At 57.2% G+C, this 17754-nt stretch overlaps 1 protein-coding gene across 1 annotated transcript in view; it reads right to left on the minus strand.

The window, feature by feature from the left end:
- Positions 1-17754, minus strand: part of LOC121274978 (transmembrane protein 143-like) — a 53296-nt gene that overhangs the window by 11399 nt on the left and 24143 nt on the right. The window contains exons 3-4 of the mRNA XM_041182357.1: positions 12291-12398; positions 2044-2238 (exon numbers count right to left, since the gene is read on the minus strand). Of these exons, the coding sequence (XP_041038291.1) occupies positions 2044-2238; positions 12291-12398 (303 nt within the window). The remainder of the gene's footprint in view (positions 1-2043; positions 2239-12290; positions 12399-17754) is intronic.

A 17754-nucleotide genomic window follows, 5' to 3' on the forward strand; every position in this document is an offset into this window, starting at 1 on the left:
GCAGTGGGATTAGTTTGGGGTTGATACTGGGTTAAGGGGATAGAGCGGGGTAGTGGGATTAGTTTGGGGATTAATACTGGGCTGTGGGGAGAGAGCGGGGCAGTGGGATTAGTTGGGGATTGATACTGGGCTATGGGGAGAGAGAAGTGACAGTGGGATTAGTTTGGGATTGATACTGGGCTATGGGGAGAGAGTGGGGCAGTGGGAATAGTTTGGGGATTGATACTGGGCTATGGGGAGGGAGCGGGACAGTGGGATTAGTTAGGGGATTGATACTGGGGGAGAGAGCGGGGCAATGGGATTAGTTTGGGGATTGATACTGGGCTATGGGGAGAGAGCGGGACAGTGGGTTTTGTTTGGGGATTGATACTGGGCTATGGGGAGAGAGCGGGGCAGTGGGATTAGTTTGGGGTTTGATACTGGGCTACGAAGAGAGAGCGGGGCAGTGGGATTAGTTTGGGGATTGATACTGGGCTATGGGGAGAGAGCGGGACAGTGGGATTAGTTTGGGAATTGATACTGGGCTATGGGGAGAGAGCGGGACAGTGGGATTAGTTTGGGAATTGATACTGGGCTATGGGGAGAGAGTGAGGCAGTGGGATTAGTTTGGAGGTTGATACTGGGCTATGGGGTGAAAGCGGGGCAGTGGGATTAGTTTGGGGATTGATACAGGGCTATGGGGAGAGAGCGGGACAGTGGGATTAGTTTGGGGATTGATACAGGGCTATGGGGAGAGAGTGAGGCAGTGGGATTAGTTTGGGGATTGATACAGGGCTATGGGGAGAAAGCGGGGCAGTGGGATTAGTTTGGGGATTGATACAGGGCTATGGGGAGAGAGCGGGACAGTGGGATTAGGTTGGGGATTGATACAGGGATATAGGGAGAGAGCGGGGCAGTGGGATTAGTTTGGGGATTGATATAGGGCTATGGGGAGAGAGCGGGACAGTGGGATTAGGTTGGGGATTGATACTGGGCTATGGGGAGAGAGCGGGGCAGTGGGATTAGTTTGGGGTTTGATACTGGGCTACGAAGAGAGAGCGGGGCAGTGGGATTAGTTTGGGGATTGATACTGGGCTATGGGAGAGAGCGGGACAGTGGGATTAGTTTGGGAATTGATACTGGGCTATGGGGAGAGAGCGGGACAGTGGGATTAGTTTGGGAATTGATACTGGGCTATGGGGAGAGAGTGAGGCAGTGGGATTAGTTTGGAGGTTGATACTGGGCTATGGGGAGAAAGCGGGGCAGTGGGATTAGTTTGGGGATTGATACAGGGCTATGGGGAGAAAGCGGGGCAGTGGGATTAGTTTGGGGATTGATACAGGGCTATGGGGAGAAAGCGGGGCAGTGGGATTAGTTTGGGGATTGATACAGGGCTATGGGGAGAGAGCGGGACAGTGGGATTAGGTTGGGGATTGATACAGGGATATAGGGAGAGAGCGGGGCAGTGGGATTAGTTTGGGGATTGATACAGGGCTATGGGGAGAAAGCGGGGCAGTGGGATTAGTTTGGGGATTGATACAGGGCTATGGGGAGAGAGCGGGACAGTGGGATTAGTTTGGGGATTGATACAGGGATATAGGGAGAGAGCGGGGCAGTGGGATTAGTTTGGGGATTGATACAGGGCTATGGGGAGAGAGCGGGACAGTGGGATTAGGTTGGGGATTGATACAGGGCTATGGGGAGAGAGCGGGACAGTGGGATTAGGTTGGGGATTGATACAGGGCTATGGGGAGAGAGCGGGGCAGTGGGATTAGGTTGGGGATTGATACATGGCTATGGGGAGAAAGCGGGGCAGTGGGATTAGTTTGGGGATTGATACAGGGCTATGGGGAGAGAGCGGGACAGTGGGATCAGGTTGGGGATTGATACAGGGCTATAGGGAGAGAGCGGGGCAGTGGGTTTAGTTTGGTGATTGATACTGGGCTATGTGGAGAGAGCGGGGCAGTGGGAGTGATACTGGGCTGAGGGAGACAGGGCGATATTGCTGTTCGTCTCTCTGTCCCTGGACAGTATGGGGAGGGGATTGGAGGGCGCAGTGATTACCTGTGATTTAAAGAGCGGGTCATGGCAGGACAGGGCGTACTGGATGGTTTCCTCCGACAGTGCGTTAAAGTTGGCTTGTTCCAAGACTGGGCCTAGGTTATCGAGCAGAACCATCTCCTGATCCAACTGGACAGGCTCGGTCAGTACCATGACCGGCAGTGTGTCCCGATCCGGATTGATGGGTTCAAACAGAGCCTGCAATTCAAGAGGAAATCAGCACAGGGCAGGTGCAAGGAGCCATTCCCCCCTCAGCGCCACACACAGGGCAACAGCCGTCACTCTGAGCTGCAAGTACTCCTTTACCCCGCTCTCTCTCCCTTTCCCCACACTCTCTCCCCGTATCCACCCAACTCTCCCCTTCCCCACACTCTTCCCCTTTTCCACCCGACTCTCCCCTGCAACACTAGCTCCCTCCCCGTATCCAGCCCACTCTCTCTCCCCTTCCCCACACTCTCTCCCCGTATCCACCCCTCTCTCCCCTGCGCCACACTCTATCCCTGTATCCACCCCACTCTCCCCTTACCCACACTCTCTCCCCATATCCACCCCACTCTCTCTCCCCCCCTTCCACACAATCCCGCCCCATACCTACCCCACTCTCTCTCCCCCTTCCCCACACTCCCTCCCCGTATCCACCCCACTCTCTCGCCCCACCCCTTCCCCATACTCCCTCCACATATCCCCAACTCTCTCTCCCCCCTTCCCCATACTCCCTCCCCATATCTACCCCACTCTCTCTCCCCCTTCCCAACACTCACTCCCCATATCCACCCCACTCTCCCCTTCACCACACTCTCTCCCCATATCCACCCAACTCTCCCCTGCACCACTAACTCACTCCCCGTATCCACCCCTCTCTCTCCCCCTTACCCACACTCCCACCCCGTATCTACCCCGCTCTCTCTCCCCCCTTCCCCTCACTCCCTCCCCGTATCCACCCCACTCTATCTCCCCCCTTCCCCACACTACCCCCCGTATCCACCCCACTCTCTCTCCCCCCTTTCCCCACACTCCCTCCCCGTATCTACCCCGCTCTCTCTCCCCCCTTCCCCACACTCCCCCCCGTATCTACCCCTCTCTCCCCCCTTCCCCACACTCCCTCCCCGTATCCACTCCACTCTCTCTCTCCCCTTCCCCACACTCCCTCCCCATATTTACCCCGCTCTCTCTCCTCTTCCCCACACTCTCTCCCCATATCCACCCCACTCTCTCTCCCCCCCTTCCACACATTCCCGCCCCATATCCACCCCACTCTCTCTCCCCCCCTTCCACACATTCCCGCCCCATATCTACCCCACTCTCTCTCCCCCTTCCCCACAATCGCTCCCCGTATCCACCCCACTCTCTCACCCCCTTCCCCACAATCGCTCCCCGTATCCACCCCACTCTCTCGCCCCACACCTTCCCCACACTCCCTCCACATATCCCCCACTGTCTCTCCCCCCTTCCCCACACTCCCTCCCCGTATCCACCCCTCTCTCTCCCTCTCCCCCACACTCCCTCCCCGTATCCACCCCTCTCTCTCCCTCTTCCCCACACTCCCTCCCCGTATCCACCCCACTCTCTCTCTCCCCTTCCCCACACTCCCTCCCCGTATCTACCCCACTCTCTCTCTCCCCTTCCCCACACTCCCTCCCCGTATCCACCCCTCTCTCTCCCTCTTCCCCACACTCCCTCCCCGTATCCATCCCACTCTCTCTCTCCCCTTCCCCACACTCCCTCCCCGTATCTACCCCACTCTCTCCCCTTCCCCACTCCCTCCCCGTATTCACTCCACTCTCTCTCTCCCCTTCCCCACACTCCCTCCACGTATCCACCCCACTCTCTCTCCCCTTACCCACACTCTCTCCCCGTATCCACCCCACTCTCTCTCTCCCCTTCCCCACACTCTCTCCCCGTATCCACCCCTCTGTCTCTCCCCTTACCCACACTCCCACCCCGTATCCACCCCTCTCTCTCCCCCCTTCCCCACACTCTCTCCCCGTATCCACCCCTCTGTCTCTCCCCTTACCCACACTCTCTCCCCGTATCCACCCCTCTGTCTCTCCCCTTACCCACACTCCCACCCCGTATCCACCCCTCTCTCTCCCCCCTTCCCCACACTCCCTCCCCGTATCTACCCCACTCTCTCTCTCCCCTTCCCCACACTCGCTCCCCGTATCTACCCCTCTCTCTCCCCTTCCCCACACTCTCTCCCCGTATCCACCCAACTGTCCCCTTCCCCACACTCTTCCCCTTTTCCACCCGACTCTCCCCTGCAACACTAACTCCCTCCCCGTATCCACCCCACTCTCTCTCCCCTTACCCACACTCTCTCCCCGTATCCACCCCTCTCTCCCCTGCGCCACACTCTATCCCTGTATCCACCCCACTCTCCCCTTACCCACACTCTCTCCCCATATCCACCCCACTCTCTCTCCCCTTCCCCACACTCCCTCCCCGTATCTACCCCGCTCTCTCTCCCCCTTCCCCACACTCCCTCCCCGTATTCACCCCACTCTCTCTCCCCCCTTCCCCACACTCCCTCCCCGTATCCACCCAACTGTCCCCTTCCCCACACTCCCTCCCCGTATCTACCCCGCTCTCTCTCTCCCCTTCCCCACACTCCCTCCCCGTATCCACCCCACTCTCTCTCTCCCCTTCCCCACACTCCCTCCCCGTATCTACCCCACTCTCTCCCCTTCCCCACTCCCTCCCCGTATTCACTCCACTCTCTCTCTCCCCTTCCCCACACTCCCTCCACGTATCCACCCCACTCTCTCTCCCCTTACCCACACTCTCTCCCCGTATCCACCCCTCTGTCTCTCCCCTTACCCACACTCTCTCCCCGTATCCACCCCCCTGTCTCTCCCCTTACCCACACTCCCTCCCCGTATCCACCCCACTCTCTCTCTCCCCTTCCCCACACTCCCTCCCCGTATCTACCCCAGTCTCTCCCCTTCCCCACTCCCTCCCCGTATTCACTCCACTCTCTCTCTCCCCTTCCCCACACTCCCTCCCCGTATCCACCCCACTCTCTCTCCCCTTACCCACACTCTCTCCCCGTATCCACCCCTCTGTCTCTCCCCTTACCCACACTCTCTCCCCGTATCCACCCCTCTGTCTCTCCCCTTACCCACACTCTCTCCCCGTATCCACCCCTCTGTCTCTCCCCTTACCCACACTCCCACCCCGTATCCACCCCTCTCTCTCTCCCCTTCCCCACACTCCCACCCCGTATCCACCCCTCTCTCTCCCCCCTTCCCCACACTCCCTCCCCGTATCTACCCCACTCTCTCTCTCCCCTTCCCCACACTCCCTCCCCGTATCTACCCCTCTCTCTCCCCTTACCCACACTCTCTCCCCGTATCCACCCAACTCTCCCCTTCCCCACACTCTCTCCCCGTATCTACCCCTCTCTCTCCCCTTCCCCACACTCTTCCCCTTTTCCACCCGACTCTCCCCTGCAACACTAACTCCCTCCCCGTATCCACCCCACTCTCTCTCCCCACTTCCCCACACTCCCTCCCCGTATCCACCCCACTCTCTCTCCCCACTTCCCCACACTCCCTCCCCGTATCTACCCCACTCTCTCTCCCCACTTCCCCACACTCCCTCCCCGTATCTACCCCACTCTCTCTCCCCACTTCCCCACACTCCCTCCCCGTATCTACCCCACTCTCTCTCCCCTTACCCACACTCTCTCCCCGTATCCACCCCACTCTCTCTCCCCACTTCCCCACACTCCCTCCCCGTATCTACCCCACTCTCTCTCCCCTTACCCACACTCTCTCCCCGTATCCACCCCACTCTCTCTCCCCACTTCCCCACACTCCCTCCCCGTATCCAACCCACTCTCTCTCCCCCCCTTCCCCACACTCCCGCCCCGTATCCACCCCTCTCTCCCCAACCCCTCCACCCCTCACTCCCTCCCTGTATCCCCCACTCTCTCTCTCTTTCTCCTCCATCCCTCATTCCCTCCCCGTATCCCCACTCTCAACGCTCCCCTCCACCACTCCATCTCCTTATCCCCCACACTCTCCCCCTCCCCGTATCCCCCACTCCCTCCCCTCCACAACTCACTTCCTCCCCCTATTCTCCACTCTCTCCCCCTCCCTCCCCCTATCCCCACTCTCACCCCTCCCTTCTAACCCTCACTCCCTCTCTCCACTCCATATCCCCACTCTCTCTCCCCCTCTCACTCACTCCCACCTCCCCAGCATTCCCGATTCACTCCATTCTCATCTTATACACACACTCCCTCCTCATCCACAGGATCCCTCACTTTCTCCCTCCTCATATCTCCCATTCTATTCCTCGGCTCCGTGTTCCTCACACTCTCTATTCTACACACTCTCTGCCTCCGCCCCATGTTCCCCACTCGCTCTATTCGACATATTCCCTCCACCCGCTATTCCCTACTCTCTCTATTCCACACACTCACTCCCTCCCCTCTTCATTCCCCACACTCTTTTCTACATTCACGCCCTCCCTCCCCCCTTTATTCACTACTCTCTCTAATCTACACACTAACTCCCTCCCCCCTTCATTCCGACCGTGCGGCGCTCCCTCAGTACTGACCCTCTGACAGTGCAGCACTCCCTCAGTACTGACCCTCTGACAGTGCAGCACTCCCTCAATACTGACCCTCTGACAGTGCAGCACTCCCTCAATACTGACCCTCTGACAGTGCTGCACTCCCTCAGTACTGACCCTTCAACACTGCGGCATTCCCTCAGTACTGACCCTCTGACAGTGCAGCACCCCCTGAGTACTGACCCTCCGACAGTGTGGCACTCCCTCAGTACTGACCCTCCGACAGTGTGGCACTCCCTCAGTACTGACCCTCCGACAGTGTGACACTCCCTCAGTACGGACCCTCCGACAGTGTGACACTCCCTCAGCACTGACCCTCCGACAGTGCGGCACTCCCTCAATACTGACCCTGTGACAGTGCGGCACTCCCTCAGTACTGACCCTCTGACAGTGCGGCACTCCCTCAGTACTGACCATCCGACAGTGGGGCTCTCCCTCAGTACTGACCCTCTGACAGTGCAGCACTCCCTCAATACTGACCCTCTGACAGTGCAGCACTCCCTCAGTACTGACCCTCCGACAGTGCAGCACTCCCTCAGTACTGACCCTCCGACAATGCAGCACTCCCTCAGTACTGACCCTCCGACAGTGCAGCACTCCCTCAGTACTGACTCTCCGACAGTGCAGCTCTCCCTCAGTACTGACCCTCTGACAGTGCAGCACTCCCTCAGTACTGACCCTCCGACAGTGCGGCTCTCCCTCAGTACTGACCCTCTGACAGTGCCGCACTCCCTCATTAATGACCCTCTGACAGTGCGGCACTCCCTCAGTACTGACCCTCTGACAGTGCGGAACTCCCTCAGTACTGACCCTCTGACAGTGCAGCACTCCCTCAGTACTGACCCTCTGACAGTGCAGCACTCCCTCAGTACTGACCTCCGACAGTGCAGCACTCCCTCAGTACTGACCCTCTGACAGTGCAGCACTCCCTCAGTACTGACCTCCGACAGTGCAGCACTCCCTCAGTACTGACCCTCCGACAGTGCAGCACTCCCTCAGTACTGACCCTCCGACAGTGCAGCACTCCCTCAGTACTGACCCTCCTACAGTGCAGCACTCCCTCAGTACTGACCTCTGACTGTGCAGCACACCCTCAGTACTGACCCTCCGACAGTGCAGCACTCCCTCAGTACTGACCCTCTGACAGTGCAGCACTCCCTCAATACTGACCCTCTGACAGTGCAGCACTCCCTCAATACTGACCCTCTGACAGTGCAGCACTCCCTCAGTAGGATCCCAAATTTGGAGGGAATCTAACCCGTGAGGACGTTGTAGGGAATGCGCAGAGGGGTAACAGGCAGTTTGGGCCGGTGGACAGAGCTGATGTGGCTAATTGTCAATTCACACACTTTGGCTCTCAGAAGAGAAAGGCAGAATATCGTTTCGACGGTGACCGACTGGGAATGTTTTGCAATCTGAGGGGCGTGAGGGTCCTCGCACACCAAACACAAACGTTAGCATGCAGGTGGAACCAGCAGTTAGGAAGGGTCAGGGGTACGTCCGCCTTGTTACCGAGGGATTGGAGTTTGAGTAAAGGTGTCTGAACCTGGTTACACAGAGCATCGGCGAGACCACACCTGGAGCAGCTTCGACAGCTTTGCTCTCCTTACCTAAGGAAGGACCTACTTGCCTGAGACAGCGACAGAGAGAGAGAGAGCGAGGGAGAGAAAGAGAGCGCGAGAGAGAGAGAGAGAAAGAGAGCGAGAGAGAGCGGGAGAGTGGGAGAGAGAGCGGGAGAGAGACCGGGAGAGAGCGAGAGGGAGCGAGAGAAAGAGAGCGAGAGAGAGTGAGAGAGAGCAAGAGAGAGAAAGAGAGCGAGAGAGAGAGAGAAAGAGCGAGAGAGAGAGCGGGAGAGAGCGAGAGGGAGCGAGAGAGAGCGCGAGAGAGAGAACGAGAGCACAAGAGAGAGAGCAAGAGAGAGAGAGAGAGCAAGAGAGAGAGAGAGAGTGAGAGAGAGAGCAAGAGAGAGTGAGAGAGAGCAAGAGAGAGAAAGAGAGCGAGAGAGAGAGAGAAAGAGCGAGCGAGAGAGCGGGAGAGAGCGAGAGGGAGCGAGAGAGAGCGCGAGAGAGAGAACGAGAGCACAAGAGAGAGAGCAAGAGAGAGAGAGAGAGTGAGAGAGAGAGCAAGAGAGAGTGAGAGAGAGCAAGAGAGAGAAAGAGAGCGAGAGAGAGAGCGGGAGAGAGAGCGGGAGAGAGCGGGAGAGAGCGGGAGAGAGCGGGAGAGAGCGGGAGTGAGCGGGAGGGAGCGGGAGGGAGCGGGAGGGAGCGGGAGGGAGCGGGAGGGAGCGGGAGGGAGCGGGAGGGAGCGGGAGGGAGCGAGAGGGAGCGAGAGGGAGCGAGAGGGAGCGAGAGGGAGCGAGAGGGAGCGAGAGGGAGCGAGAGGGAGCGAGAGGGAGCGAGAGCACAAGAGAGAGAAGCAAGAGAGAGAGACCGAGAGAGAGCGAGAGAGAGACAGTGAGAGAGCGGGGGAGACAGAGACAGAGCGAGAGACAGAGAGAGAGCGAGAGAGAAAGCGAGAGCGAGAGAGAGAGCGCGAGAGGGAGAGCAAGAGAGAACGAAAGAGAGGGCGAGAGAGAGAGCGAAAGAGAGCGAGAGAGAGCGCGAGAGAGAGAGCAAGAGAGAGAGCGAGAGAAAGAGCGTGAGAGAGAGAGCGAGAGAGAGAGAGCGAGAGAGAAAGAGCGAGAGAGAAAGAGCGAGAGAGAAAGAGCGAGAGAGAAAGAGCGAGAGAGAAAGAGCGAGAGAGAAAGAGCGAGAGAGAAAGAGCGAGAGAGAAAGAGCGAGAGAGAAAGAGCGAGAGAGAAAGAGCGAGAAAGAGCGAGAGAGAAAGAGCGAGAGAGAGAGCACGAGAGAGAGCGAGAAAAGAAAGATTCGCTGGCCTGCTTCCTGGGATGAAGGGATTGTCCTACGAGCAGAGACGGAGTAGAAGGAGTCCAGCGTTATCTGGAGTTTAGGAGATTGAGGGGCTCTTATTGAAGCCTGTAAAATTCCGTAGGTGATTGACGGGCTGTGGGCACTGAGGTTGTTTCCGCTGGTCGGCGGTGGTGGTGGTGGGGGGGGGCGGGGTGGGTGGTTGAATCTAAAACGCGGGCCTCAGGATAAGGGGGCCGACCATCGAGGGCCGAGAAGAGGAGAGATTTCTTCGCTCAAGAGGGGTGCGAATCTTTGGAATTCTCTCCCCCCACCCCCCGGCCCCCCACTCAAGACGGGGAAGCCACCCCCGAGTCCATTCAAGACGCAGATTGAGGTGTCTTCGGGGAATCGAGGGAGGAGGAGGAGGAGGCAGGCAGCGGGAGGTCAGGCACGACCTCACTGAACGGTGGGAGAGGCGCTCGCCGTGCCTGGCCTGCTTTGTCTGGCGCTGTCGGGCCCCCTTCGACGCGGTGGGAGGAGGTTACGCCGGTGGGGGGGGGAACGCGATGGGGTTTGTGCTGTTTAAAGGGGTGGGGGGGGGGGGGCGCAGGGAGCAGCTGGGGCAAGATCGGAGGCCAGGGATGGGTGGGGGGCTCAGGGGAGATCTACACAGGTCTCCATGGGCACCAGACAAAGGGAGTGTTGATGGTGGTGTTAAAGACCTCAAGGAGGTGCTAATAGCGGCATCAAGGTAAGGTCACAGAATGTGTTCACAGAGCCACACACGGCGCAGGAGAGGCCCTTCGGCCCATCGAGTCTGCACCGACCTGTGAGAAAGACCTGACCTACCTCCCTGACCCCACTGACCAGCACTTGGCCCCACAGCCTTGAATGTTATGAGGTGCCAAGTGCTCATCCAGGTACTTTTTAAAGGATGTGACGCTAACCTGTCTCCACCACCCTCCCAGGCAGCGCATTCCAGACCCTCACCACCCTCTGGGTAAAAATCACATCCCCCCCTAAACCTCCTGCCCCTCACCGTGAACTTGTGCCCCCTTGTGACTGACCCTTCAACTAAGGGGAACAGCTGCTCCCTATCCACCCTGTCCATGCCCCTCATAATCTTGTACACCTCGATCAGGTCGCCCCTCAGTCTTCTCTGCTCCGCCGAAAACAACCCAAGTCTATCCGACCTCTCTTCATAACTTAAACGTTTCATCCCAGGCAACATCCTGGTGAATCTCCTCTGCACCCCTTCCTGTTCTGTTACTAGCAGAACAAGGGTCAGCACCCGGTGAGAGCACAACGTGGACACAAGTGACCCTTTCAGGGTGGGGGGCTTTGGGGGGAAAAGGGTAAAAAAAAATATATAAAACTGGATAAATAAATTAATGTATTGGATTTTAAAAAAGGGGTAAAGATAAGACCATGAGACATAGGAGCAGAAATGAGACCATTCGGCCCATCGAGTCTGCTCCGCCATTCAATCATGGCTGATAAGTTTCACAACTCCATTCTCCCGCCTTCTCCCCGTAACCTTTGACCCCCTCACCAATCAAGAACCTATCTATCTCGGTCTTAAATACACTCAATGACCCGGCCTCCACAGCCTTCTGTGGCAATGAATTCCATAGATTCACCACTCTCTGGCTAAAGAAGTTTCTCCTCATCTCTGTTCTAAAAGGTCTTCCCTTTACTCTGAGGCTGTGCCCTCGGGTCCTAGTCTCTCCTACTCATGGAAACATCTTCCCCACGTCCGCTCTATCCAGGCCTCTCAGTATTGGATGGAGGAGAGAGCAACATGGTCTGAAGCTGTTGAACTCAAGGCTAAGTCCGGAAAGCTGTGAAGTGCCTAATCGGAAGCTGAGCCTTTCCCAACCTCTGGTTTTACCCCGGCTGGAGCACAGCGTCCAGCTGTGGTTGACACACGTTCCAGAAGGAGGTGAGTGTCCTCTCCGCCATTCAGTAAGACTCTGCCTGACCTTCTGCTGATCCCCCCAAAGGCACCTCAATCGAGGCGTCTCGAACGGGAAGGGGGTGGGGGGTGGTTTTTTATCGGAATCGGGAGGGGGGGGGACGTTAGTGACAAGGGTTCGATTGGAGAGAGGCTGGGGGTAGCAGCTCGGCTCGGAGCGAAGCGGGCCGAGGGAGTGATCGAGGTGTGATAGAGGGCGAGGGGAAGGTGGGCGAGGGAAAGCCCATCCCATTGGCCGACAGGTGCGAGGAACGGAGGCGGGGAACACAGGTTCGAGGTCTTCGGAAAGAGAGGCGGGGGGGTGGGGTAGCGGGGCTAAGTGGCGGTGGGGGGTTTGGGTCTTGGGTGGGGGGGGGGGGGGAACTCCTTTCTACGCAGCGAGTGGTTAATGAGCTGGGACTCACCCCCCCGCCCCAAACCATGGAGAGGGCGGAGACGGTGAACGATTCCAAACGGAAATCGGACGAGAGCTTGTGGGGGGGGGAGGGGGGGAGGAACAAACTCGCGCGAGGAGACGGGGTCAATGGGGCCGACTGGACTGCTCTAGAGAGAGCCAGAGCGGACCGAGTCCCTTCAGTGCCGCTCTGGATCGGACAACGTTGACGAGGCGTGGAGGGGGTGGGGTGTGGAGAGTTTATCGCTTGAGAGGAAAAAACAGCAGGAGAAGCGGGAGAGCCGCATCGTTACGGGATCTTGCTGTGTGCGGCTAGCCACGTTTACAAAGGCGCCTCCGTTTCCTTGGGATAAGAAAAGCTGCCTCGTCGCTCTCGAGCGCTTTAGGGGGCCCTGAGGCTGCAGGAAGGGGCCATTAGAGAGGCCCACGCGGGTTACCCTCAGCATCTCCTCACCAGAAGCCGCTCCAGAGTGGCCTGATAGTCCTGGGTGGTCTCTGCTTCAGCCTGTTCCACCAGCGTGGTCAGAGAGGCCCGGTCCTCCTCCGAGGCAGAGCTCAGCTCCTGGAGAAGGACAGGGGGAAGGGGTGGGGGGTGGTGGGGTATGAAGTAAGCAGAGAGAGAGAGAGAGAGAGAGAGAGAGAGGGGGAGGGAGAGACAGGGGGAGAGGGACCGAGAGGGGTGCGGCAGGGACCGAGAGAGAGAACGAGGGAGACAGAGTGCGTGAGAGTGAGTGAGAGGGAGGGAGGGAGAGCCAGCGAGGGAGAGATCGAGCCAGGGACAGATCGAGCGAGGGAGTGAGGGAGAGAGCGAGCGAGGGAGAGGGAGAGGGAGCGATGGAGAGGGAGCGAGGGAGAGAGCAAGCGAGGGAGAGGGAGCGAGGGCGAGTGAGTGAGGGAGAGCGAGCGAGGGAGAGGGCGAGCGAGTGAGAGGCGAGGGACAGAGCGGGCGAGGGAGAGGAAGCAAGGGAGAGGGAGCGAGGGAGAGATCGAGTGAGGGAGAGGGAGTGAGGGAGAGGGCGAGCGAGGGAGAGGGCGAGCGAGGGAGAGGGCGAGCGAGGGAGAGGGCGAGATTGAGCGAGGGTGAGGGAGCGAGGGAGAGGGAGCGAGGGAGAGGGAGCGAGGGAGAGAGCGAGCGAGGGAGAGAGCGAGCGAGGGTGGGAGAAGGAGTGTGAGAGCGAGCGAGACAGACAGACAAAGAGACAAAGGCAGACAGAGATGGACAGGGAGGGGGAGAGAGAGACCGAGAGAGCAAGGGGTGCACAGAGAAAGAGTGGGGTGGAGGATGGGGGACAGAGCGGTAAAGAGTGAGTGTCACAGAGAGGCAGTGAGGGAGGGGTAGAGGGCCAGAGAGGGAGTGTCAGACCGAGAGGGACAGGGGGAGAGAAAGAGAGAATCACCATGTGAAGCACTGCAGAGACATGCTGAACCTTATAACTCGTGAAAGAACCTGCTCTCTCACTATCTCTCTCACCAAGTCCGTCTTACACACTCTCTCCCCAAGACCTCTCACCCCGCGCATGATCACTCGCTCTCCCAAGTCTGTTCCACTCGCTCTCTCTCCCAAGTCTGTTCCAACCGCTCTCTCTCCCAAGTCTGTTCCAACCGCTCTCTCTCCCAAGTCTGTTCCACTCACTCTCTCTCCCAAGTCTGTTCCACTCGCTCTCTCTCTCCCAAGTCTGTTCCACTCGCTCTCTCTCCCAAGTCTATTCCACTCGCTCTCTCTCCCCAAGTCTGTTCCACTCGCTCTCTCTCCCAAGTCTGTTCCACTCGCTCTCTCTCCCAAGTCTGCTCCCCTCGCTCTCTCTCCCAAGTCTGTTCCACTCGCTCTCTCTCCCAAGGTCGTTTCACACTCTCCCCCAAGTTCGTTTCACTCTCTCTCTCCGCCCAAGACCATTTCACTCACTGTATCAATCTCTCTTCCCCCATGTCTGTATCAACCTCTCTCTTCCCCAATATCGGTATCAATCTCTCTTCCCCCATGTCTGTATCAATCTCTCTTCCACCATGTCTGTATCAATCTCTCTTCCCCCATGTCTGTATCAATCTCTCTCTTCCCCCATGTCTGTATCAATCTCTCTTCCCCCATGTCTGTATCAATCTCTCTTCCCCCATGTCTGTATCAATCTCTCTTCCCCCATGTCTGTATCAATCTCTCTCTTCCCCCATGTCTGTATCAATCTCTCTCTTCCCCCATGTCTGTATCAATCTCTCTTCCCCCATGTCTGTATCAATCTCTCTTCCCCCATGTCTGTATCAATCTCTCTCTTCCCCCATGTCTGTATCAATCTCTCTCTTCCCCCATGTCTGTATCAATCTCTCTTCCCCCATGTCTGTATCAATCTCTCTTCCCCCATGTCTGTATCAATCTCTCTTCCCCCATGTCTGTATCAATCTCTCTTCCCCCATGTCTGTATCAATCTCTCTTCCCCCATGTCTGTATCAATCTCTCTCTTCCCCCATGTCTGTATCAATCTCTCTTCCCCCATGTCTGTATCAATCTCTCTTCCCCCATGTCTGTATCAATCTCTCTTCCCCCATGTCTGTATCAATCTCTCTTGCCCCATGTCTGTATCAATCTCTCTTCCACCATGTCTGTATCAATCTCTCTTCCACCATGTCTGTATCAATCTCTCTTCCCCCATATCTGTATCAATCTCTCTCTTCCCCCATGTCTGTATCAATCTCTCTCTTCCCCCATGTCTGTATCAATCTCTCTTCCCCCATGTCTGTATCAATCTCTCTTCCCCCATGTCTGTTGCACCCTCTCTCCCCATGGTTGTTGCACTCTCTCACCCCATGTCTGTTGCACGCTCTCTCCCCATTCCTGTTGCACTCTCTCCGCATTCCTGTTGTACTCTTTCTCCCCATTCGTTATATCTCTCCCTCCCCATGCCTGTTGCTCTCTCTCTTCCCATGCTTGTTGCACCCTCTTTCCCCATGCCTGTTGCATTCTCTCTCTCTCTCCCCATGCCAGTTGCACTCTCTCTCTCTCTCCCCATGCCAGTTGCACTCTCTCTCTCTCTCTCCCCATGCCAGTTGTACTCTCTCTCTCTCTCCCCATGCCTGTTGCATTCTCTCTCTCTCTCCCCATGCCAGTTGCATTCTCTCTCTCTCCATGCCAGTTGCACTCTCTCTCTCCCTCCCCATGCCAGTTGCACTCTCTCTCTCTCTCCCCATGCCAGTTGCACTCTCTCTCTCTCTCCCCATGCCAGTTGCACTCTCTCTCTCTCTCCCCATGCCAGTTGCACTCTCTCTCTCTCTCTCCCCATGCCTGTTGCATTCTCTCTCTCCCCATGCCTGTTGCATTCTCTCTCTCTCCCCCCATGCCTGTTGCATTCTCTCTCTCCCCATGCCTGTTGCATTCTCTCTCTCTCCCCATGCCTGTTGCATTCTCTCTCTCTCCCCATGCCTGTTGCATTCTCTCTCTCCCCATGCCTGTTGCATTCTCTCTCTCCCCATGCCAGTTGCACTCTCTCTCTCTCTCTCCCCATGCCAGTTGTACTCTCTCTCTCTCTCCCCATGCCTGTTGTACTCTCTCTCTCTCCCCATGCCTGTTGTACTCTCTCTCTCTCCCCATGCCTGTTGTACTCTCTCTCTCTCTCCCCATGCCAGTTGTACTCTCTCTCTCTCTCCCCATGCCAGTTGTACTCTCTCTCTCTCCCCATGCCAGTTGCATTCTCTCTCTCTCTCCCCATGCCAGTTGCACTCTCTCTCTCTCTCCCCATGCCAGTTGTACTCTCTCTCTCCCCATGACAGTTGTACTCTCTCTCTCTCTCCCCATGCCTGTTGCATTCTCTCTCTCTCTCCCCATGCCAGTTGCACTCTCTCCCTCTCTCTCCCCATGCCTGTTGTACTCTCTCTCTCTCTCCCCATGCCTGTTGCACTCTCTCTCTCTCTCCCCATGCCTGTTGTACTCTCTCTCTCTCTCCCCCTGCCTGTTGCACTCTCTCTCTCTCTCCCCATGCCTGTTGTACTCTCTCTCTCTCTCTCACCATGCCTGTTGCACTCTCTCTCTCCCCATGCCAGTTGTACTCTCTCTCTCTCTCCCCATGCCTGTTGCATTCTCTCTCTCTCTCCCCATGCCTGTTGCACTCTCTCTCTCCCCATGCCAGTTGTACTCTCTCTCTCTCCCCATGCCAGTTGTACTCTCTCTCTCTCTCCCCATGCCTGTTGCATTCTCTCTCTCTCTCCCCATGCCTGTTGCACTCTCTCTCTCCCCATGCCAGTTGTACTCTCTCTCTCTCCCCATGCCTGTTGTACTCTCTCTCTCCCCATGCCAGTTGTACTCTCTCTCTCTCTCTCCCCATGCCAGTTGTACTCTCTCTCTCCCCATGCCTGTTGCATTCTCTCTCTCTCCCCATGCCTGTTGCATTCTCTCTCTCCCCATGCCTGTTGCATTCTCTCTCTCTCTCCCCATGCCTGTTGCATTCTCTCTCTCTCTCCCCATGCCAGTTGCATTCTCTCTCTCTCTCCCCATGCCTGTTGTACTCTCTCTCTCCCCATGCCTGTTGTACTCTCTCTCTCCCCATGCCAGTTGTACTCTCTCTCTCTATCCCCATGCCTGTTGCACTCTCTCTCTCTCCCCATGCCTGTTGCACTCTCTCTCTCTCTCTCCCCATGCCAGTTGCACTCTCTCTCTCCCCATGCCTGTTGCATTCTCTCTCTCCCCATGCCTGTTGCATTCTCTCTCTCTCCCCCCATGCCTGTTGCATTCTCTCTCTCTCCCCCCATGCCTGTTGCATTCTCTCTCTCCCCATGCCTGTTGCATTCTCTCTCTCCCCATGCCAGTTGCACTCTCTCTCTCTCTCTCCCCATGCCTGTTGTACTCTCTCTCTCTCTCCCCATGCCTGTTGCACTCTCCCTCTCTCCCCATGCCAGTTGTACTCTCTCTCTCTCCCCATGCCAGTTGTACTCTCTCTCTCCCCATGCCTGTTGCATTCTCTCTCTCTCCCCATGCCTGTTGCATTCTCTCTCTCCCCATGCCTGTTGCATTCTCTCTCTCTCCCCATGCCTGTTGCATTCTCTCTCTCTCCCCATGCCTGTTGCATTCTCTCTCTCTCTCCCCATGCCAGTTGCACTCTCTCTCTCTCTCTCCCCATGCCAGTTGCACTCTCTCTCTCTCTCTCTCCCCATGCCAGTTGCACTCTCTCTCTCTCTCTCCCCATGCCAGTTGCATTCTCTCGCTCTCTCCCCATGCCTGTTGTACTCTCTCTCTCCCCATGCCAGTTGTACTCTCTCTCTCTCTCCCCATGCCTGTTGCACTCTCTCACTCTCTCTCCCCATGCCTGTTGCACTCTCTCTCTCTCTCCCCATGCCAGTTGTACTCTCTCTCTCTCTCCCCATGCCTGTTGTACTCTCTCTCTCTCTCCCCATGCCAGTTGCACTCTCTCTCTCTCTCCCCATGCCAGTTGCACTCTCTCTCTCTCTCCCCATGCCTGTTGCACTCTCTCTCTCTCCCCATGCCAGTTGCACTCTCTCTCTCTCTCTCCCCATGCCAGTTGCACTCTCTCTCTCTCTCTCTCTCCCCATGCCTGTTGTACTCTCTCTCTCTCTCCCCATGCCAGTTGCACTCTCTCTCTCTCTCTCCCCATGCCTGTTGTACTCTCTCTCTCTCTCCCCATGCCTGTTGCACTCTCTCTCTCTCTCCCCATGCCTGTTGCACTCTCTCTCTCTCTCCCCATGCCTGTTGCACTCTCTCTCTCCCCATGCCAGTTGTACTCTCTCTCTCTCTCCCCATGCCTGTTGCACTCTCTCTCTCCCCATGCCAGTTGTACTCTCTCTCTCTCTCCCCATGCCTGTTGCATTCTCTCTCTCCCTCCCCATGCCTGTTGCACTCTCTCTCTCCCCATGCCAGTTGCACTCTCTCTCTCTCTCCCCATGCCAGTTGCACTCGCTCTCTCCCCATGCCAGTTGCACTC

Source organism: Carcharodon carcharias, assembly GCF_017639515.1.
Source record: "Carcharodon carcharias isolate sCarCar2 chromosome 39 unlocalized genomic scaffold, sCarCar2.pri SUPER_39_unloc_5, whole genome shotgun sequence".
Taxonomy (NCBI): domain Eukaryota; kingdom Metazoa; phylum Chordata; class Chondrichthyes; order Lamniformes; family Lamnidae; genus Carcharodon; species Carcharodon carcharias.